Genomic DNA, 25,472 nt, shown 5'->3' with positions numbered 1-25,472 from the left:
AATTGTTTGGTTTTCCAATATTTTGTCTTAAAGGAGCACTATAGAGTCAGGAACACAAACATGTATTCCTGACCCTATAGGGTTAAAACCACCATCTAGCCACCCTGGTCCCCTCATGCCTCCCTAAAATAGTAAAATCTTCCTTGTATTCAAGTCTGCAGCTGCATGCTTTGTCCCTGTTTCCTTTAGACCTACCCACTGCCTGCTGACATCAGCAGAAGTGGTAGCCTGATCCAATCACAATGCTTCCCCATAGGATTGGCTGTGACAAACAAAGAGGCAGATCGGGGGCAGAGCCAACACAATTCAAACACAGCCCTGGCCAATCAGCATCTCCTCATAGAGATGAATTGAATCAATGAATGCAGAGAGAGGAGACACTGAATGTTTGGATGCATTTAGGCAGCCATGACCCAGGAAGGATCTCTAACAGCCATCTAAGGAGTGGCCAGTGAAGTTATCACTAGGCTGTAATGTAAACACTGCATTTTCTCTGAAAAGACAGTGTTTATAGCAAAAAGCCTAAAGGTAATGATTCTACTCACCAGAACGAATACAATAAGCTGTAGTTGTTCTGGTGACTATAGTGTCCCTTTAATTAATATAGCCATAGATCACTGACGACTAAGTTTAGTGCAGAAGATTTGTTTTAAACGATTCTGTTTCCTCTCGGCTTGCCAGCTAAGCATCATGCAACTTACAAACATCTGCAAGTCCAAGGTTTGTCACTGCTGCTTCAGGACATATGGACTGTTAGTATTATCTGTGAGTTCTGTTAAAGCCTTACGGCAGATGCATATTTCAATCTTAATCCTTGCTATAGTTATCTGCAAAGTCAAGGATGCGAATGATAAGGTTGTCAGGACTGGCTGTAATATTTTGACCTACAGGGTTTAGAAAATATTCCATTTATTTTTTAAACAAGACTATGAATCCAGCCTGACCTTTTTATTCAATAACGAAAGGATCAACACATAACCTTAAAAGAGGATTATGCTGTCCTTGGAAAAGAGCAAGGTTTCCTTCTGCTGGGATCCATGTGTACATTTCCAATCTCTGTGTAAGTAGAAATCACGCTCCCACTTTGAGCTGACATGTTCACTAAACAGTGATTTCTGGTGATTCAATAAACCATCGGGGTTACTCACGTATCTGAGACCTGTGGAAAATTGACAAGGGATTTTCAATGTCTACGCTATTGTTATTACTTTTTCCCTTTAGAAAATCCTGACATTTTCCTTTAAATGAACCTAAACGATTTAAAATCAATACTACCTAAAATTTTATAAAACACATTAGGAATCATATGCGTTTGGCAGCCTTTACATGTGATAACAACCTGTTTAATACACTAGTTAATAAATACAAAGAAAGATAGAATTTCTACTTGTGCATACAGAAGTCTCTTTTAAGCAGTGTGTGCAAGGCACGAACACATTGACTTCAGGGCTGTAATGTTTGAATGAAAAGCTAAATGGGTAACCACATTGTCATTTGGATTTTGCAGAGTAATTAAAATATTAGTTCCCTGACATTGTTTTCTATTTATTTTTTGGAGAAATTCTTTATTTATTGTGGGCAATGTGGAACACACACGCTTGTAATGCCACGACATCTAAAACAAGCCAAGTAATAACAAACAGTACAAGAAATGAATAAGAATAGGTGCACGATTTTGGTAATAATATGAAACTAGCAAGCAATAAGAGCTAAATGTGTTTGTGCTAAATACCTGATAACAGAAGTGTACAGATAGCTCAACTAAGACACAGAGATGATAGGGTGACAACAATTAAGGGCCCCCTGAAGGAATAGACAAACTGGTAAGCTACACAAGCCCAATATACCCAGCTAACGGTGTCTAGCTAAATAATCCATTAGCAAAGATTATGCAACGTATAATAGCTGCACAGATAGAAATTATCTAAGATCAGGTAATGTGAAAACCTCAGAGGGTGATTGTCGCCAGTCTGCAAGAGTCCAAAAAACAAGTGAGCCAATGCCACGTAATAACACTACAGAGTTTAGGTGGATTAAACCAGATCTTGGGTACAGGGGGCCAGATATAGGTCTTAATAGTGCCATATTGGAGCATGGAGGTGAGTCCAGCTTCAAAGACTTCTGTAGTGTGTCAGCCTCTCTGGATAGTCCAGTGTGGGTCCGCCGGTGGATGGTCTCATAAGTGAGCCGGCTAGTGGACTGATACTGTTTTGCTGTGACTGCACATTGTAACTGGTGCGCTCTGGCCCGCCACTTCAACAGCCTCTAGAAGTCTGTGAATAGTGCATGTAGTTTGACTTCAAACGTAAAATGTGCAGAGCTGTGGGTAGGAAAACATGTGGTCTCTGCCATATTGGTTCAACCGCAGTACTCACCTACCACTGCCATGTGTTTGCCCCTCTGATGTGCTAAGTCCATGGTGGCTCTGGTGTGGAACTGGGTGTCCCCTGCTGGCCCAGAGGTAGTGGCTTCTGAACACATCCAGGCCTGGAGATTGTCCGCCTTTCCCACCTGGCGTGCACTAGACTGCGTCTGTCATGGTGGGTTAGAAAAGCTCCCGGTGCAAAAGAGATTGTAGCACAGTGTGCCAGATTAGTCGGGAGGTTAAGGCTGCGCTCAATCATCCACATCGGACAAGGTGAGGAACTTAAGAGCATTTTTTCAGCAAGAAAGTGGAGGAGCTCACTCACAATGCGTCTCTCCACCATGGCAGTCAGGCCTGCCACCTGACATTATTTTTTTTTAAAAGCTAAGTGGATCCCTTCTTTTAAAAGTTAATTAAGAATATAACACTCCTACAAGTGGGTAAGTCGGATCATGTTAATGTATACAATTTTGCGTTACAATGCCAGGACAGATTTCATTTTCTCTTTCTATAGCCCACAATGGCTGAGAAGGGTTGTAATATAGAAACATATAATAAGAACCATGGAACCATTCGGCCCATCTAGTCTGCCCAATTTTCTAAATACTTTCATTAGTCTCTGGCCTTATCTTATAACTAGGATAGCCTTATGCCTATCCATTTTGTGCGTGCATTACTCATGCTGAAAATGCAGACAGACCCAGTTCATCACAAAGCCAAGGCAACCCCTGACGAGTCCTGGAAAAGTTGAGGTCTAACCACCTGAAATGCTCCTATTAACTGCTTTGACACTTTTCCACAAGAATGTTTCTGGATTGTTATCGAGTGTCCTGAATTTTTGCTATTTAACACAACTAAAACTCTTTTAGTTTTTTTAATAGCTCAGTGGAGTTTCTAAAGAGTGCACAAAGGAAAGTATTGAGTTTTGACTGTTAGAGGTGTAAAACAAATGAATCAATCAAATTTCCAGTGCCCAGGTAGACAAGCAAAGTTATATGTTTTCCTGTCAAAACTGTAATGAGTAATGCCGGAGTTTTTCTGTCAGCGTATCGCCTAATTGGCTTTCTTTGGATGACCCAAATACATGTGTCAGAACATCATCTATCTTTGAGGGAAACCAACACACTTGACAGACTCTTAGAAATGTTTTCTTTTGATTAGCTCCCTACAGCGATTGGTTACTGTCATATTCTATTGTCTGCAGAGAGACATCAAATGATTGTGTGTGTGGATAAATTTTTCCTCTGTAATGCTCATATTGTGTGGCTGTAATGTCTTTGATGAGGCACTATCTGCAGTCATTGTAAACAGGGCTGGACTGGGAACAGAAAGCAACCCTGGAAAAAAATTATTCCAGCCTTATAATTCATCGGGCCACAGAGTGTTTGTGTTTTTTTATCTCAATGTGCTTTGGGGGCTGTTATATTGTTTCTTACCCGCAGCCCCTCACTCCATATGATCCATGGGTATTACAGTGCTATAATACCCATCCTCCAGGCTGCACACACAAGCTCACTACAGACAAGCTCAACAACACACACAAGTTCTCTTACTCATACACAAGCTCACTACAGACAAGCTTACTGATACACACAACCACACAAGCCCGCTGACACACACAAGCTAACTCAAGTCAAGATCACTGATACACACAAGCTCACTAAAGACAAGCTCAGTGACACACATACAAGCTCACTACAGACAAGCACGCTACAGACATGCTCACTGACACAAAAACAGACAAGCTCATCTGACACACACACACTCACTCTCTCTCTCTCTCTCTCTCTCTCTCTCTCACTATCAATCCTAGGCTGCTTAGTGGATAAATAAGTACCTGTAACTTCACTGTACCTGGACTTAGAGTGCAGTGTGAGTATTTTCCATGAAGCTCTTCCACTTCCTGTGTGAGAGGCTGGGGCGGAGCTCTAGTGCGGGGGCTGGATCTGCCAGACTGTCAATGCAGAGCTGCAAAGAAGTAACGTTTGGGAGGGAGTGAGAGAGACTTTCAGTGCTATCTCACTGCTCTCTGCTGCAAACCAGCTGTCACCTTTTTTTCTTACCGGCCTCTGGCGGCCATCCAGCAAACTTTCTGCCCCAGGCTCCAGCCCCAAACAAAAATGTCAGAGGAGGAAAAAAAGAGTAATGTGCAGCACTGCCGGCCCCAGGAGCACCGGCCCACCGGGGAATTTCCCGGTATCCCTGTGGGCCAGTCCGGCCCTGATTGTAAATTACATTTCCCATAATGCTCAGCCAGCTGAGTGGATCGGCTACAACTAATAGGTGCAAGGAGCACTACATTATTGGAATATGAACAAAGAAAAGTGGAGGGTCAATGCCACAAAACAACGATATGGAAAAATCTGGTCAACATATCCAACAAATGATGACCAAACGAACACTTGCTCAGATTTGAGGTCTCTTTCTCTTTTCGGGGAGCATTGCAACTAGAAAATACATACCATGAAATAACTTAGGTCTGGCATTGAAGAAATAGCTCCATGATGTGGAAATTATGCTCTGACATATGTCGGTCAACATGCCACCCAAAGAAAAAAAAGCTTTTATTTATTAATTTATTTTTGGCGTGGTCCGTTACATTTACAGAGCAGACAAATATATAAGCATATATGTGAAAGACAAAGTTGCAAGTATCAAAACAATATAACTAAAAACTACAAGTTTTTAAATAAAGGCCATAGTTCATAGATGCCTACACCAAAGAAATAAGCAGCATTAATTGCTCTAGTGCAGGGGTGTCAAACTCAAATTCATCGGGGGCCGCATCAGCAGTTTGGTCACCCTCAAAGGGCCGGTTGTATCTGTAGGACTATGTGTCCACTCTTTATTATCATAAATTATTACACACACACACTGACAGAGACATACACACACACACACACACTGACACAGACATACACACACACTGACAGACACACACACACTGACAGATACATACACACACACACACACTGACAGACAGACATACACACACACTGACAGAGACATACACACACACTGACAGACAGAGACATACACACACACACTGACAGATATACACACACAGACTGACAGACATACACACAGACTGACAGACAGACATATACACACACACACTGACAGAGACATACACACACACACTGACAGACAGACATACACAGACACACTGACAGAGACATACACACACACACACACTGACAGACAGACATATACACACACACACACTGACAGACATACACACACACACTGACAGAGACATACACACACACTGACAGACAGACATACACACACACACAGACTGACAGACATACACACACACACTGACAGACATACACACACACACTGACAGACAGACATATACACACACACTGACAGAGACATACACGCACACACACACTGACAGACAGACATATACACACACACACACTGACAGACATACACACACACACTGACAGACAGACATACACAGACACACTGACAGAGACATACACACACACACACACTGACAGACAGACATATACACACACACACACTGACAGACATACACACACACACTGACAGAGACATACACACACACTGACAGACAGACATACACACACACACAGACTGACAGACATACACACACACACTGACAGACATACACACACACACTGACAGACAGACATATACACACACACACACACACACTGACAGACAGATATATACACGCACACTGACAGAGACATACACACACACACACACACACACTGACAGACATATACACACACACACTGACAGACACACACACACTGACACACACATACACACTGACAGACATACACACACTGACAGACACACACAGACAGACACACACACACACACACTGACAGACAGACAGACACACACTGACAGACAGACATACACACTGACAGACAGACATACACACACACACAGACAGACATACACACACACAGACAGACATACACACACAGACAGACAGGTTCAGGAGGGTGGCTTACCTGGGATCCAGAGTGCTGCCTGAGATAGTTGGGAGTTGGAGGAGCTGGTCCTGCCCAGCCCCCCTCCTCTCTGCCCTCTGCTGTCTTCTTGGGAGGACTTCCTCCCAGGCTGACGTGAGGGGGCCGGCGGCAGCTCCGCCCCTGCTGGGCGCCAGCCGCGCTGTGTGCTACAGAGGGAGCAGGGATATGACGTGTTCATATCCCCGCCCCCTCCACACAGTCAGCGGCACTGCAGCTTGGCGCTCGGCCACGCTACAAGAAGTGACCGGCAGGAGAGGGGAGCTGTGCGCTTCCCTCCTGCCGGTCACCCGGACATTTGCGCCCCCGGGCCGGTGCGCCCTAAGGCGGCCGTCTGAGCCGCCTTATGGATGCGCCGGCCCTGGGTGAAGGCTGGCGGCCGGCGGCGGCTACACGGGCCACATGACGAGGTCTGGCGGGCCGGATTCGGCCCGCGGGCCTTGTGTTTGACACCCGTGCTCTAGTGGTAAAAAAAAAAAAAAGATATTAACTAATACTAGAAACAAAATAAACAACACACCAGCCCATTATTTTCTGAGAGGCTAACTTAAACAGGAAAAAGCTCAGCCAATGCCCACCAAGTAATATACTCTGCCGTGGTTAGTTATGTCTACCGCAACCCAGATAGAATTACCCCACCAGCCCCAGACTCTAGTACAATCCATCACACTATCCCTACAAATTCAGGCAAACTTGGGGTTCCGGTTCTTCTGTGGATATGCAGCCTGTAGTGCCGCACAAGGACTTCCTGAGCATATGGGCTATGCATGTGGGCCATGGTAAGTAGGTAAGTGGTGATGAGGTGCAGAACTGGGCCTTCGATAGTGAAGGGCCAGCTGCAGCCTCTTCTTCTGCCTCTGTACCAGGCTGTGCTTTAGGGTGTCGTTAAGGAGTTAAAGACTGGGAACCTCTGGTCTAAGCAGACATCACCGGTCATTGGTGTAGCCAGGGCCGGTGCAAGGATTTTTGCCGCCCTAGGCAAAAGTAAAGTTTGCCGCCCTCCCCCCCGCCATGTGACATCACAATGCCCCACCCATATGAACTGCCATGTGAACTAACGCCAGTGCTGCAGTGCCGCCGTGTTTACATTAAATGGCCTGCAGGGACAGGCTATAGACACCAGAACCACTATATTAAGCTGCAGTGGTTCTGGGGACTATAGTGTTTCTTTAATGTGAGGTAAATTAGAGATTAGTGCCACGAAAAATATACTAGATTGCCTACTTACAACCAGATGAGGATGATGATGGGCTCTAGCTGCAGTCTGGCTCCACTTACCTGGTGTAGAACAGGCTCTCTGGAGGCTGTTTGTAACTGTGGTCACAAAAATCAATGTTCTGGGAGAACGGGAAGCAGCTCCATTTTTTTTGAGGCCCTTTACACAGCTCAAGGTCTTGGTCCCAGGGTCCACCTTCATGTTCCACCAATGAGTTCACAGGGGGTGGAGTGTGTAGGGGATGTCCTGATATGTGTGTAAGGAATGCATTGTGTGAATCTGTGTTTGTATGTGTAAGGGCTGCAAGGTGTGTTTCTGTGTATGTACGTGATGCAGTGTGTGCGTCTGTAAGGGGTGCATTGAGTGTGTGTAAGGAATGCATTGTGTGTTTCTGTGTGTGTAAGGGATGGATTGTGTGTAAGGGTTGCATTGCTTGTGTGTGTGTGTAATGCATTGTGTGTTTTTATGTGTGTAAGGGGTGCATTGAGTGTGTGTAAGGGATGGATTGTGTGTAAGGGTTGCATTGCTTGTGTGTGTGTGTAATGCATTGTCTTTGTGTGTAAGGGGTGCATTGTGTGTGTGTGTGATGGATTTCAATCTCTCCCCCCTCCCTTGTCACTCTCTTCTCCCCCTCTCCCTTCCTTGTCACTCTCTTCTCACCCCTCCCTTGTCACTCTCTTCTCCCCCCTCCCTTGTCACTCTCTTCTCCTCGTTGTCACTCTCTTCTCCCCTCCCTCTCCCCACTCTCATTCCCCCTCCCTCCCCCATCAATTCCCCTCCCTGTCAATTTCTTCCCCCCCCTGTCAATTTCTTTCTCCCCCCTCCCTGTCAATTTCTTTCCCCCCCTGTCAATTTCTTTCTCCCCCTGTCAATTTCTTTCTCCCCCTGTCAATTTCTTTCTCCCCCCCCTTGTCCCTCTTCTCCCCCCCTTGTCACTCTCTTCTCCCCCGTTGTCACTCTCTTCTCCCCTCCCCACTCTCATTCCCCCTCCCCCATCAATTCCCCTCCCTGTCAATTTCTCCCCCCCTGTCAATTTCTTTCTCCCCCCTGTCAATTTCTTCCCCCCTGTCAATTCCTCCCCCGTCAATTTCTTTCTCCCCCCCCTCCCTGTCAATTTCTTTCTCCCCCCCTGACAATTTCTTTCTCCCCCCCTGTCAATTTCTTTCTCCCCCCCTGTCAATTTCTTTCTCCCCCCCTCCTTGTCAATTTATTCCCCCCCCGTCAATTTCTTCCCTCCCCTGTCAATTTATCCCCCCCCCCGTCAAATTATTTCTCCCCCCCTCCCTTACCTCTGTTGTAGCGTGGCCGAGCCCTGTATGGTCCGCTGGTACAGGGAGCTTTTATTTCCTGTACCCGGCCGGACTAAAAGAAAGTGCACACTCAGTGTTAGTCCGGCCGGCTACAGGAGACAGATGCTCCCTGTACCCGCGGACCATACAGGGCTCGGCCACGCTACAGTGAGGGAGTGACAGAAGCTCATGCTGCGTCCGGGCGGTGCGCCCTCATGGACGCACCAGCCCGGGCAAAGCTGCAGCCAAGGAGAGAGAGTAAGCGCTAAGTAACAAAAAGGCAGCAACCTAATAAGGGATTCCCTCAAATACCCTTAAAAGATGAGACAAAAGAAAAAACAAAAAAGGCTGCGCCAGGGGAAATCAATATATAAACGACAATTCGTCCAAGTAAAAAGAGAAAGTCTTATCTAGAATATGCTCCTATGGAGAATGGGAAGTCTGTAGATCCACGGTCAGGGGAAAGTTCCTCGTTGGTCTCCTTCTTAGGAATTCATTCGTATGTGGAAAAAAACAGATACAAAACAGGATAGTGCAATACGTCTGATAGTGAGGTAGATAGGAAATTAAAAGCTGGTATAAAACTCACATTTATAAGAGCTATAACTCGCTCTAGTGTTGAAGGCGTACAGCGGTACAATCCCCGCTAATGGGATATAGGGAAAATTTCCTCCGTCAGTGATATGTTCCACGCTCAAAGATAAAAGAGAAACAACCAATAGTGCTCACTGGGTAAAATAGTGATAAAAAATATTTTTGTATAAAATGGTACTCACAAGGGAGGAGCAGACCGACTGCTCCTTGAAGATAGCGCTGGTGGTATGATCCCCACCTCGGATTACTTGGAGTCCAGGAAAATAAAAATGCCAGATAACAAATTAATATACAGTGTAAAAAAGATAAATGGCACTAAATAAAAAGTGTCCAAAAAATCTTTAATATTAAAATACACAGTAAAATTCCATAAACGCGTTTCGCCAATGTGGCTTTATCAATATGGATTAAGAACCTGATACCTGGCAGAAAGAGGTTTAAATAACACATAAAAACTTAAAATTGGCGCCAAAATAGGGGACAGCCAATCAGAATACAAGTTATGAACAGATAAAAGTATGCTTTTAAAATTAGAATAATAATAATAAATACACAATTGGATTCACTTATTATGGCTCCTTACACTGAATAGAATTTAAAACGAGGTGTGTTTGGTGTAAAATTTGCAATAATGATGCGGTCACGTGACCGGCAATCTAACCGCATGGGATCCTGGGATGTGTAGTTCGACTTGCGGCCGACGAGGATACAGGAGGGGCGGAGTAAGCCATGACGACGGCTCGCGCAAGAGCCGCGGTCGTCGTCATGGAAACCAGCTGTACACAGGAACGACGGCCAGCACAAGGCTGCGGCCGTCGTCAGGGTAACAAAAGTAAACGTCGGAGCACACACTCAGTGTGACCGACGGAGGGATGCAATCTGACTATGCCTGATACACTGAAAAGTGTCATCAGGCATAGTCAGAAGCACATAAAATGAATCCCCAGAATGAAAACAGGGGGATGAAAGTGTAAAAATACATAGGGAGGGAACATATTAATACAAATAAATAATAGATAAAACAAAGTGAAATATACAGTACATAAGAACACAGTGGGTAAAAACATGTGAGTAATACATATTTATAAAAAGTTGAACAAATCAAAGTCAACATTAAGACCATAGGGAGTGAGGGTTTGGAGTTTGTAAACCCATTCCATTTCAATTTTCCCTAAAATGGTTTTAATGTTACCGCCCCTCCATGGAATCGTACATTTTTTTATTCCAATACATTTCAACAATCTAGGATCTTTATTATGTTTAATAAAATGTTTGGATACTGAATGATTTAAGTACCCATTTTTTATATTTCTGCAATGTTCACTTAATCGTGTTTTTAAGCACCTAGTGGTCATTCCAACATATTGGAAGCCACAAGGGCATTCAAGCAGATAAATAACATTTTTAGTTGAAGAGTTAATGAAGTCAGTGATTTTGTAGACCTGATTTGTCACTTTAGAAGTGAATTGGGTGACTTTATGAGGTACAGTAAGATCAGTACTTCTACAAACAATACACATCTTACATTTGCAAAAACCTTTGATTTGTGGGAAAAAGGATAGCGGGGCTGCATTGGTTGTTTCTTTAGTAAAATTCTTAGTTAATATTGATTTAAAATTGGGTGCTCCCCTGAAGACTATGTTGGGATGTTCTGGTATGATTTTATTGAGAATTTCGTCTTGCTTTAAAATATGCCGGTGTTTTTTTATAACTTTTTTTACATTGTTACTTTTATTATTATAATTAAAAATGATAGGCAAAGGCATAGGATTATCGGTGTTTTTCGGCTTGTATTCTAAAAGTTCATTTCTATCTTTTATTTGGGTATTTTCAATAGTGTCCCTAAGTGCTGTTTCGGAATAGTTTTTCTCAATAAATTTGTTTTTTAAAAAATTGGCTTGTTGGTTAAAATCACTTATTTCGGAACAGTTTCGCCGAAGTCTTAACATTTGGCTTTTTGGAGCGCTATCGAGCCAGGGTTGATAATGGCAGCTAGTTTTGTCTATGGCAGTGTTCACGCAAACTTTTTTAAAGAACGTCTTAGTATGTATTTTCCCATTTTTTATAAAAATATTAAGATCTAAAAAATTTATTTGCTCCCTGCTATATTCGTAAGTTAAAAATATACCTCTATTGTTTATATTAAGATTATTCATAAAAGAAATAAGTTCATCTTCAGTGCCCTCCCAGATAAAAAAAAAGGTCATCAATATATCTAAAAAATGAGACTAGGTTCGCTCTCCACTGGTGGTCGTTAAAAATAGCTTTGGATTCCCAATCCGCCATAAATAAGTTGGCGTAGCTGGGAGCGAACCTAGTCCCCATCGCAGTGCCTCTTTTCTGCAAATAAAAAGAGTTTAAAAACCAAAAATAGTTATTTTTTAAAATAATATTGATGCCTTCTAGTATAAAATCAATTTGTATATCAGCAATTTTTCCCTCCTTTGTTAGAATGTCTCTAATGGCTTGACAGCCTATCTCATGAGGGATAATTGTGTAAAGTGACTGGACATCACATGTAACTAATAGAAAACTTGGCTTCCATGTAAAATTGTTTAAAAACTTTAAAAGGGCCATAGAGTCTTGCAAGTAAGATCTCATGAGTTTAACTGAAGGTTGTAGAAGAGTGTCTATGTACTGTGAGAGGTTACATAAAAGGGAGCCTATGCCAGACACGATAGGTCTCCCAGGTGGTGAGGTTTAATTTTTATGAATTTTGGGGAGGAAGTATATGACCGGTATTATAGGACATTTTTTGTTTAGAAAATTAAATTCATGTTTGTTTAAAATCCCCGAACTTAGGCCTTTGTTTAAAAATTGGGTTAAAACAACTTGAATTTTTGCGGTTGGATCTGATGAAAGTCTTTCATACACATTAATATCATTTAATTGTCTATGTGCCTCTTCTATATACATCTGGCTGGATAGTATAACTATCCCCCCTCCTTTGTCGGCGGGCTTAATTACGATATTTTTATCTTCCTGAAGTTCTTTTGTTGCCAATTTTTCCATATGTGTTAGATTCTGAGGGTCGTATTTTCTATTCTTAATTTTTTCTAAATCTTTAACTACTAGTTTTTCGAACATGGTGATTGGAGCGGATTTGAAATGGGCAGGATAGAAGGTAGATTTTTCCCTTAAATGTGTATTAATGATAGAGTGGTTTTCAGGAGATGTGTGGTGTGGTAGATTGGGATTTAAAGTGAGATTATCTTCGCTTTTGTCTATAAAGAATCTTTTAAGAGTGGCTTTCCGCACAAATTTATTGACATCGAGGAAAGCTTCAAACGGTTTAAAAGAATTAGTTGGGGCAAATTTGAGACCTTTTGTTAAAACTGATATTTGTGCACTAGTTAAAATTTTTTGTGAGAGGTTAAAAATGCCATTATTCGTATTTGCTTGGGGAACTGTTATCTTTCTAATCTTTCTTTTTTGTTCGCGCCTGCCACTTCTTCTTCCTCTAAATTTAAAATCCTTTTTTGTGATCGTGAGGGGTATGGTGTTTGGGCTAGTGTACCCCGAGTTCACCCCGAGTTCTGATCTCTAAAAAATGATCTTCATTTTCAAATTCTGAATCTAAGGATAACAGTTGATATCTGTTTTGGTGATTAGGGATCGTGGGTGATTTAAAATAGTTAGAATATTCCTTGTGGTCATTAATATATCTGGATCTTTGTGGTTTAGGGGATGGGTATTGGTGTTGGGGTCCTGACGTATTACGATATATTGGTGATGTTGGGATTTTGTGGTAATTCCGATATGAATTATTGCGGTTTCTTTGTGTGAATGGACGGTATTGATGGGTATTGGGATTGTGAGGTCTTTGTGGCAAGCCCCGGTGATGGTTTGTAGGTGCCCTATATGTACGTGTGTTTTGTGGTGAGTGTGAGAACTTATTGATGTTAGGGTTTTGATACTGGTGAGGTGAGTGTTCTGAGTGATGTGCCTTGGAATTTTGATAATTCCTTGGCTCATGATGAGTGTTTGTTCTTGCATGATTGTATCTTTGACTTTGATATTGCGAGGTATATTTTTTATTTAAATGGTAGGTTCTGACCTGTTTATTGGAGTAATCGGTCTTATCTCTAATGTACTTCTTAATTTTTATGTGTTTTGTTTCAATTTCGACCTTTTCAATTTTACTTTGAATTAATATAGAATTCTGTTTGTATGCTTTTGTTTCAGTGAATGGCAAAAGTCTGTCTTTGAGACCATTGATTTCTATGTCTAAAGTGGATAGTTTTTTACTTTTTTTTATAATTAGGGTTTCCATAAGGCCCAAAGTACAGAGCTCAAGCTTATTGTTCCACTCTTCCATAAACTCTAAATCATCTTGATCCGAGGTGGGTAGTCTGAGTAACCTAAGCCCACGGGGAGTAATCTGTTCGTCAATATATTTTTTTAGAGTGGCTATCTCCCATTTTAGCTTGATTTCTGTACTTAGTGCTTTTTCCAATTTAATAAATAGTTCTTCTTTATTAACATTAGGGTAACTTATTTGGATAGGGCTAATAACTTCTGTGTCAAAGACATTTTCTACATCAATAATATAATATAAAGCTGCAGCCGCCTGAGGCTCTCTACAGAGCGCTCGGGCGGCTGCAGCATGAGGAGGGCCGGCGCCCCTTCCCAAGGGGCGCCCTAGGCGGCTGCCTAGTCCGCCTAAGAGGTAGCGCCGGCCCTGGGTGTAGCTTGTCCCAGAATTGCAACCACAGCCGATCAAAAGCCTGGCTAAGCTGCTCTTTGTGCAAAACCAGGATCTTGGCAGCATGGAGAGAGGTATGTCCTTGTGCGGCAGCCATTTTAGAGGATAGGCCTCAGGTTGTAGACCCTGCAGGATGTAAAAATTCTCCGGTGTAGAAAGGGTTCAGAAGTGGGAAATTCGCCACATTTTCCGCCTTGTCAGGTCAGTAGGCCTCAACTTGGGCGAGCTTGGATAATGTTAAAAAACTCAAAATAATTTGATCTAGTCGCAGGAAACAACTCTTTCTGGCATTAGAGTCGATTATATAGCAATATATTTTTATATATATATATATATATATATATATATATATTGCTGAATATATATATATATTGCTGAAGAGCACATTTAGCCTATGTCTTACTCCGTCGACTGCCAAGCCCCGCCCCCAACAGCATTAAAAAAAACGAAAACATTTTCTTAATTTTTAACGTGTCATTTTACGCCTTTTACTGTTTTGTCTAATAAGTACTCTTTTTTTTTTGTTCTTGTTTTTTTATCAGTATTATTGATTGATACATTGACTAGGAAAATTATGCTTGACTGTTGTAACTTCTTTGTACAAAAATAAATCACGTTACCAGGGCCCTTCGTACTCTATAGGCCCTTGTATCACAATGAACTTACATTCTGTCACTTTCTGTATAAATATAAAGTTACAACTACTATATCAATGCATTTTACAATTGTATGAATAGCCCTATTACAGAGAAAACAATAATAATAATAAATAAGATACAAAAATAAACTACTTGTTTCAGAGTATATTAGTGTAGGCATGTTGAATTCCCGGAACAGAAAATTAGATTCTAGGCCATCGATCAATAACAAGTAAAGTTATCTCATGTATTTATTCAAGTGTGTTTTGAAGCTTAGCGAAATGTAATTCTGCTCATGCATGCTAACATACACGTACACGTACACGCACACACTCTTTCTCTCTCTCAATTCCAAGGCAGCACATTACCTTGGCTGGGAGTAAGTGCTGGCTTAGTAATTGGATTGGTAATTCCGAAGTGTTCTTATATTGATGGATGACAGAATATGATAACAATGGAGTAGGATTATCAATCATTTTTACTGCTTCTAAAACATGTCTTAATATTGTTTGATGGACAGTCATGCTTGCTGCGTGTTTGTTATAATGTCATGGGCTTGTAAGTGCATTATCTGCTTTAGTATACCTAGATTTATTTATAATTTAAGTGTATAATATTGTATTAGTGCTTACACTGTTTTTCATAGCTTAATGAATAGATTTGTACATGGATAAACATTTTGTTTCCATTATCTCCCTGCTTCTCATATCTTTTTATATTATTCTCCAGTAATTGTTATCGGTGGTGTCTGTTTCAGGCCATCGTCTATATCTCCGTACACATCGTGGCTGTCCAAGATTTCTGACACTGATTTCTTGATTGCCGCGCTGGGGAATACAGGAGTTGTTACAGTGGACATGGGAGGCAGTGTCCGTCTGTGGGAAACTGGGCTTGATAGCCTCCAGCGTTCACTGCTGGAGTGGAAGAACATGATTGGGCAAGACGATGGACGACCGATGCAGGTAAGCCCTGTTTGTTATACTGACCTTATATTGACCAGGAGAGAAGATATTTACTAAATTAATATTATTGACAATTGTAGGCAATACAAATATCTGTAAGGAAGCTGTAGTCTATTGCTATGGAAACATAGAATGTTAAGATGTACAGCATACAGCTGTCAATCTAACTCCTGTGACATGTTCATCTGTTTGACAGTGTCACAGTATTCATAGTTTCAGATAATATAATAAACAGATGCAGGGCAACTGAAGAAACTATGGTTATATACATTGTAACGGACCGTTTCTCTCACAAGGGGATAAAAACCATGTAGGCGATAATCCCCTTTCCCATAGACCAGCAGCTACTGCAATCACCAACCTCCCGAACTGCATACAAGGGAGTAAGGTAGCACTCCAAACTCCCGAACTGGAACCTCACGAATAGCTGCTAGCAGACGAACAGGAAAAGCTCCCAAGCGGCTTACACTCCTGGCAGTCAGTCCCTATCAGCATACAGTGAAATTCCCCCCAAGAAAGAGACAACACTTCAGCTTCAGGGTTAAACAGCAACAACACTGATTTATTCACACAACAGGCTATAAAGGCTTCTCCCATGCAAGGGAGGGATTTACAACAATTACACAATACACCAATCACACATGAGTGACCTCCCACAAGGCCTCACAATCCCTCCCCTCTGGCCTGGAGATAATTGGGGAAGGAATCTAATTATCTCCCAGGACAGAGGCAAAACTCCATTACCCACATGGCAGACAAAAAGACAGTAACAGACATAAAATTACATAATGATACATTTAGTACATAAAACACACATTTCTACATATCCCCAGATAGCTTTGATCTGAGCGCACATTCTTAGATGAATGGCACTCAGATCACACGAATAAGCCTTTCTGCAGGGAAAATAAACGGTTTAACCTGCTGGGCCATAGTCCAAAGGGAGCAGGCGAGCAACCAGGCTTCTCCAGTTCACAGTGGCGAGGTTGGTTTCGCCACACTTCTCCCCTTTACCAACTAGACTAACAGAGTATCTGACCTCCTGCCGGTCAGTGCCCTGGTTAGTCCAGCAACCCACCCACAAAACAGAAACCGCAGTACAGCCCACCCACAATAACTGGTTACTACACCTGGGTAGAGGAGAGCTTTGTCCATGTCCAGGTGCCTCACCACGACTGTGTGGGGAACTGTTAGGCTGCCTTGGTGGGTTGCTGAGTGGGCAGAGACCAGCGGTACTCTGCCCTGGTGCCAGTACTACCGCGGAAGTAGCCTGGTTGGAGCCTGGGTGTGGGAGGGAGAGACCAACCGTCTCCCCTCTGGATGTACCGCTCTGTGGCTGGGGGACAGGACCGACCGTCCTTACCCCTTGTGCTTCAAGTACAGAAACTACGGTCCCATCTGCACCGTTGGGGGGTGTAACATCTCCCCTTGGTGGGTTACGCTGCCGCTGGAGAGAGGGTGTAACAAGCTCCTCTCCCTGACACTCTCTCTGCTGGTGGAGAGGGGGACCAGCTGTCTCCCCTTTCATTATCTTGTCCTGCGGCTGGGGGGCGAGACTGACGGTCCCTGCTCCCTGCAGGACATTCTGCCGCTGGGGAGGAAGGACGGCACCTTCAGCTCCCTGGGGTACACACAGCCGCTGGGGAGGAAGGACAACACCTTCAGCTCCCTGGGGTACACACTGCCGCTGGGGAGGAAGGACGGCACCTTCAGCTCCCTGGAGTACACACTGCCGCTGGGATGAAGGACTGCACCTTCAGCTCCCTGGGACTTACTCTGCCGCTGGGGAGGAAGGACTGCACCTTCCGCTCCCTGGGATACACACTGCCGCTGGGGAGGAAGGACTGCACCTTCAGCTCCCTGGGACTTACTATGCCGCTGGGGAGGAAGGACGGCACCTTCAGCTCCCTGGGGTACACACTGCCGCTGGGGAGGAAGGACAACACCTTCGGCTCCCTGGGACACACACTGCCGCTGGGGAGGAAGGACGGCACCTTCAGCTCCCTGGGATACACACTGCCGCTGGGGAGGAAGGACTGCACCTTCAGCTCCCTGGGATACACACTGCCGCTGGGGAGGAAGGACTGCACCTTCAGCTCCCTGGGATACACACTGCCGCTGGGAGGAAGGACGGCACCTTCAGCTCCCTGGCGTACACACTGCCGCTGGGGAGGAAAGACTGCACCTTCAGCTCCCTGGGATATACACTGCCGCTGGGGAGGAAGGACGGCACCTTCAGCTCCCTGGGGTACACACTGCCGCTGGGGAGGAAGGACTACACCTTCCGCTCCAGGGACTTACTCTGCCGCTGGGGAGGAAGGACGGCACCTTCAGCTCCCTGGGATACACACTGCCGCTGGGGAGGAAGGATGGCACCTTCAGCTCCCTGGGGTACCCTTTTGAGTCCCCATAACGCACTCTGCCCCCGGATAGGGCGACCGATACCTTTGGCTGGATCTGCCATGAACCGCAGGTACTCGTCTACCTGGCTCCTTACGAACTGTACGTATTTCTCCTCTGGGTTGGGTCCAAAGTAAGCCAGCCGCATGGCAACCTCTCTGTCAAACTCCTCCTGAGTGTAGCCGGGCGCCATGCTTGCTCTGACAACGTTGGTTCCTTTGTAGATAGGGTCGCTGTACGGGTACTAACGTTGCCCTCAGTTTGTAAATCCAGGGGATGGTGTTACCTGTAGCTGTCCTTCTGGTTGTAGGAACCATCCCGCCGCTTGCCACCAATTGTAACGGACCTGCACGAACATTAGAGCTAATATTGTCAATTTATTACCGTTATGACTTCTTGTGCATTATACTGCAAATGACTGCAGCCCTTCTCTTATTGCTCCCTTTGAAGCTGCTGGGATATATGAAATGGGGTACAGTAGATTAACGGTTCAACTCAGGCTAATGGATGCCTTAGTAATCTGAAACTTTGTTGACAGGTCATCTTTAACCCCTTCAGGACCGCTGACGGTTCAGGACCGTCAGCGGTAAAACGTGCGTTTGGACCGCTGACGGTCCTGAACCGTCATAACGGTTTTGGGCTACTTACCTGATCGCCGTTGGTCCCACGGCGGCGATCAGCTCTCCTCCCGGTCCAGGGGGACTGCCTGTCTGCCCGGGCAGTCCCCCCTCGGCAGATCAGGACCCCACGGCCATGTGATCACTCGATCACATGACCGCAATAGGGGTCTTTGTATCTGCCTGCAGGGGGACTGTCTGTGCTGACAGGCAGTCTCCCTGCAAGTGTAAAATCATAAAATAAAGTTAAAAAAAAAACAATCAGTGTAAAAAAAATTATAATATGTGTATATATATGATATATATACATGTATTATATCTATATATATAATATATGTATATGTATCATATATATAATGTCACACTAAGTGTATTTTTATATTTATATATACGTATATTAATATAAAAATACACTTATATTTAAATTACACACGAATATATACAATATATATAATAACTATATATATGGTATATATATATTATTATAAAATACAAATAATATGTTAATAAAAATAAATAACAAAAAATAAAAATAATTTTTAATAATTAAAAAAAAATTATATATATATATTCAATTTTATTCTAACAGTATTTTGATATTGATATATATATATTTATATCAAAATACACTTAGAATGTAATGATATATATATCTATGTATAAATAAATAAATAAAAATAATATTGCTGTGATATATTTTACTGTTCTGATACACTAATATTTGTGTTCAGCGAAGTCTCCTGAGTATAACAGTACCCCACATGTAGAGGTTTTATAGTGTTTGTGAAAGTTACAGGGTCAAATATAAGGCTTGATTTTACTTTTTTTTTTTTATTGAAATTTGTCAGATTGGTTAGGTTGCCTTTGACAGCGTATGGTAGCCAAGGAATGAGAATTAGCCCCATGATGGCATACCATTTACAAAAGAAGACAACCCAAGGTATTGCAAATGGGGTATGTTCAGCCTTTTTTAGTAGCCACTTAGTCACAAACACCGGCCAAAGTTAGCGGTTTTTGCATTTTTAACACACAAACAAATATAAATGCTAACTTTGGCCAGTGTTTGTGACTAGGTGGCTACTAAAAAAGACTGGACATACCCCATTGTAAATACCCTGGGTTGTCTACTTTAAAAAAATATGTACATGTTAGGTGTGTTTCGGGGATTTATGACAGATAACGGTGTAACAATGTCACTATTGATACATTTAAAATATATATATATTGAAACAGCAATTTCCTACTTGTATTTATAGGCCTATAACTTGCAAAAAAAAGCAATAAAGCATGTAAACACTGGGTGTTTTTAAACTCGGGACAAAATTTTGAATCTATTTAGCAGTTTTTTTCATTAGCTTTTGTAGATAAGTAAAAGATTTTTCAAGTAAAAGTCCAAAAACATGTTTTTTTTTTATTTTTCACCATATTTCATTATTTTTTTTAAATACAATATATGACATAATATAAATACTGGTATGTAAAGAAAGCCCTTCTTGTCTTGAAAAAAACAATATATAACTTGTATGGGAACCGTAAATGAGAGAGCGGAAAATTACAGCTAAACACAAACACCACAAAAGTGTTAAAACTGCTCTGGTCCTTAACGTACAAACATCGCAAAAACAGGCCGGTCCTGAAGGGGTTAAGAGATGAGACAGTGAAAAAAATGTGTTTTGTTACTGATTCCATGAACAATTGCACCACCTAGTGGCTAAAAGTATCTCATACACAAAATGTTTAAATCAGTTTTAAATTATTTATGTAATATGTAGTTAATGTTTGACATTGGGCATGATACAGTTGCACAATAAACATATATAACAGTGTTTGCATTTCTGTTTTATACCTAATGAAAAAAATAACAAGTTTGTCAGGGTGAACAAATTTAAGAGGGGTAATATTTGTCTCAGTTTGTAAGATATTTGAACTTTGTTACTGATAGGAAAATACTTATATAATGCTATATCTTAGCTAGAAGATGTCATACAATGAAGGTCAACAAATATAAGGCAGTATTGTGCTCCATTTTTTGGATATATTAACAAAGATAGAATGATGATATGGAGAACCAAGAGTTAAGGTCTACATGGGAGAGTGAAAGAGGGGGAAAGTTCTAAGGAAATAGAATTGAGTGTGCAGCTCCTAGGAACACATACAAGTAAGGGTTAAATAACAGACCAACTGTTAGGTGATATGGATTGCCCAATGACAAATTTGTTGAAATACTTGCTTCCACAACGACTGCACAAGTACCGGTAGTCAGAATCCATTCCATATGGAAATAGGTGTTCTCAACTCCACAGAGACACATGGAAGAGTGGGCAAGATAAATGTGGCATTGCCAAATGGTGGCTGGTACCAACATGCCAATTAATTGAAATTATTTATTTATAATTATCAGTTTTTTTTTTTTATATTTTCACATTCTGGAAAAGTATACATGTAGCATTCACGTCATTTTAATAGAGGGGCTAAAACAGAGCCCAATGAAAAGAAAAGAATAGAATATGCACAAATGTCACAAAAACAAAACAAACAAAAGTAACCAATGACATGTTGGGTTACATCCGTAGCTAATGAAACACACGTGAGCCACTATATATATCAGGGGTAGTCAACCTGGTCCCCACGGTTTGGGATTTCAAGTGGGCGGTGGTGGGTTCTGCAGAAAACGCCCAGTGGGCCTCAATGGCCGTGGTCCAAGGCCGGCAGGGGAGATCCTTTCTTCCCTGCCAGCCCATGCAGAGCCAGTCTTGCTGTAAGCTTTCTCAGGCTAGTGAGGAGAACAAAGATCTCCCTCACCATACCGCTGGCAGAGGGAGGAAAGGGCCTGGCATGCTCTGTGTTCCTCCTGCGTTGTTACCATGGCAACGCTCCAATACAGTGCTGTGATCGCAGGAGGACCGGAGAGGAAGCAGGACAGGAGAAGAAACCTGCAGCTGTACTAAAGTGAACATGACACCACTGGACAACCAGGGCTTGCAGTATTATGCCCCCCCCCCTTCCTAGTAAAAGGTAAGAAGAAGGGAGAGAGAGACTACATCTCACCCACCTACACACAGCATGGACCCTATGCACCCTTCACACACTCTACACCATACACACACAGACTGCCCCCCCACACACGCACTGCCCCCTCACACACACAGACTGCCCCCTAACACACACAGAGACTACCCCCTCACACACGCAGTGCCCCCTCACACACTACACCCCTAATACATACACTGTCCTCAATTCGAACAGCAACCAGAGATGACTGCCCCTGTAGCAAGACATTTTGTCCAAACAGCACACTCATTGCCAATGCTAAGATTTATTGGCCCCCTCACACACACACACAGACTGCCTCCCTCATGCGCACTGTCTCCCTCATGCATGCACTGCCGCCTCACGCATGCACTGCCCCCCTCACGCATGCACTGCCCTTCTCACACACGCACTGCTCCCCTACACACGCACTGCCCACTCACACACACACAACACCCTTCACTCATCGCTAGCTTCCTGGTGCCTCATTATGACCTCATATATGACATGAAACCCTTCCCTTGATCTCATTTTATAATGTCATGTCAGTCTATGTGACACTTTTTGGTGATATATATATACACTTGTGACACCATGGCCCTCTGTAACAAATAACAATCCATTATGGGGGATACATACTTCCTGGTTGTCCTTTTTACCTCTCCCTGTCTTGCTTCTTGTTACCTAAGAGTGCATTTATACTGTGTATTGATTTTACTGTTTGCACACAGTTTAATTCTTTAAATTTTTCTACATCTCTAGTTAAATTGACAAATAAATTCAGTCCGGAGAGCATTGATTTTCTTGACTTGCGTATTTTTGTGATGGTTTGGCCTTTAGTGCTTTTTTTCTAACACAGGAACACCCTCTTCACACCTCTGGTTTTCATCCATCTAAAATTATGTGTATTTGCCATTGTCTTAATACCTATTTGTATTGAGGAACAACTTGTATTCCAATAGACATTCAGTGTCAGGTCCCCTCCCCTGCGCGAGCGCTTACCCCGTCACCGCGAGAGGCGTTATCTGGTCCCTGTCTGCAGTTTGCGGCTGTCCCCGCCACCGCGCTCCAGACTGGCAGTGTGTCTGACACTGTATGCTCCAGAGCTGCATCCGTATATGTGTGCCGGACCCGGTCGTGTGACCCGGCACACATTGATGACCTCAGAGACCACAAGGGAAGGAAGAAACTCCTCCCACGTGTTGTGGTTAGCACTACTTGGAGGTTAGCCAATCAGACACACCCTATGTGTATATAAGCTATCCTCCCCCTTGCCTCAGTGCCCTGTTGTGGTCTTTGGTTTACCATTGAGCGTTGCACTTGTTATTTGGATGTCCTGGTTTAGCGATATTTGGCTTTGTCTCTCGTTATTCCGTCTCTCTGTTTTCCTTGACCCCGGCTCGTGTTTTGACTATCCCTTTTTGCATAACCCAACCATTCTAAGGATCGGTATTGCAATTCTCTCTACTCTGTCCTGTCTGCGTGTTAGGGTTGCCTAGTGAACGTGACATTCCGTACTGCATCTAAGCAGGTGGTTAAGGTAATTTAATTGAACCGGAAGCTATTGGCAAAAGATCCAGTGCTTGTAAATATCTTTAACCCCTTAAGGACACATGACATGTGTGACATGTCATGATTCCATTTTATTCCAAACGTTTGGTCCTTAAGGGGTTAAAAAGCCCTTACTTATCAGCTACAAGAGCAATCCGATCTTGAGGGACATTTTGGTCCACACAGAACAAATTAATTGGAAACGTTTAGAATTCTCTAATGTGGGATGTGTGTGATTTAGTGCGTGTGTGATATGTAGCCATATGAATCCTGGAAAAGTTTTTTTTTATCAGCCACATTCAAAGTATATAAAATATGCCAATGTATAACTTGTGCCACCCAATATATCGTTTACAAGCTGCATTGTTTACAAATAATGATCTTTGAGAGCTTATATGCTGATATAGATCCTCAATTCGAACAGCAACCAGAGATGACTGCCCCTGTAGCAAGACATTTTGTCCAAACAGCACACTCATTGCCAATGCTAAGATTTATTGGAATTGACCATGTCCCTCAACTGACAATGACTTGTGGAGATGACAGAGAAAAAGAACTTGTGAGGTATTTTGCATATTTCCCCTAATTGTGTCGCACCAAAGGACTTTATTTTTTAAAAAAATCATTGCATTGTTTCTTGGCCAACAGGTTAAAATAATTGTGACTGAAATGCTGTTTAATGTGTGGGAGTGTAGTATTTAATATCAGACCAAATTCCTTTTTAATGTAAATATTGTATTTCTTTGTAACTAGTATCATAGTTACGTAGTTGTCTAGGTTGAAAAGAGACTGAAGTCCATCAAGTTTAATCCCAAAGTCAATTCTTTTATGCTGTTGATCCAAAAGAAGGCAAAAAAACCAAAAAACAATTATAACCATTTCCAATTATGCCACAAAAAAGGAAAAAATAGCATTCTTGAGATTTCTCCTAGGATCAACAACCTGTTTACATACATTTCAATTCTATCCTTGAACATTCTGTTTAAGCAAAAAAATCTAAGCATTTGTTTACATTATCTATACAATCTGATGATACAACCTCTTTAGAGAAGAGAAGTCTTCATCTTTATTGTTCTTACTGTAATGAAATCTTTCCTCTGCTCTAAGTGAAAACACCTTTCTTGAAGTTTCAATGGGTGATCTCTTGTGTGTTGTACAATCCTGTTTATGAACAGGTTAGCACTTAGTGGATTGTACTGACCCTGTATCTATTTGTAAAAGACTATCATATCCCCATATGAGGCGCCTTTTTGCTAAAGAAAACAAATCCAGTTATTTAGCCTTTTCTTATAACGAAAATGTTTCATTCCCCCTTCTAGTTTTGTAGCTTGCTTCTGCACCCTTTCTAGTTCTGCAGTACACGTCTTTAAAGCTGATGCCCAAAACAGACAAAGTGTAAACATCTCTAATTAGACGGGAAGGGGTATTTTATAAACCCTTTCACATTTAACCCTGTATAGGGCTTCTACACATTCAATAAACTTTGCTGGTATCAGACAAAGTGTAAACATCTCTAATTAGACGGGAAGGGGTATTTTATAAACCCTTTCACATTTAACCCTTTATACAATAAACTTTGCTGGTATCAGACAAAGTGTAAACATCTCTAATGAGACATGAAGGGGTGTTTTATAAACCCCTACAAACTTATTAACCCTGAATAGGGCTATAACACATACAAATCACCTTGCTGGTATCAGCTAAAAGACACATTTCTCTGATGAGACAGGAAGGGGTGCTGCCCCTACATACTTATAAACTCTTAATAAGACAAACATGGGGTGGCTGGCAGCAATGTAACATAGCTGTGTGATACAAAATTCATATACAAACACAAAGATAAAGCACCGCACTTACAGCAGCAGTAGCTTAGTATCCAACAGCTCGAAATACATAGTAAAAACAAAGACAACGTTACCTGCGCTCTGGCCTAAATCCCTATGTACATTTAAACAAAATGGCAGGTGAGCTTATATATTTAAATGGCCATTGGAATAAAACTAAAGAGCCTTCATTTTGTTTAAATGTACATAGGGAGTTACGTAGTTTTGTGTCATCTGCAAACACCGACAAATGACTTTCCGTTTCC

General features: G+C 42.4%; 1 protein-coding gene across 1 annotated transcript in view; it reads left to right on the top strand.

Annotated features, from left to right (window-relative positions):
* The window catches only part of VWA8 (von Willebrand factor A domain containing 8), a 376,054-nt gene that overhangs the window by 230,897 nt on the left and 119,685 nt on the right, over window positions 1–25,472 (top strand). The window contains exon 38 of the mRNA XM_063425968.1: window positions 15,581–15,785. Coding sequence (XP_063282038.1) covers window positions 15,581–15,785 — 205 coding nt within the window. The remainder of the gene's footprint in view (window positions 1–15,580; window positions 15,786–25,472) is intronic.

The sequence above is a fragment of the Pelobates fuscus genome, chromosome 1, assembly GCF_036172605.1.
Source record: "Pelobates fuscus isolate aPelFus1 chromosome 1, aPelFus1.pri, whole genome shotgun sequence".
Lineage (NCBI taxonomy): Eukaryota > Metazoa > Chordata > Amphibia > Anura > Pelobatidae > Pelobates > Pelobates fuscus.
Note: the sequence above shows the minus strand (reverse complement) of the source record. Positions and strands in the feature narration are given on the sequence as shown.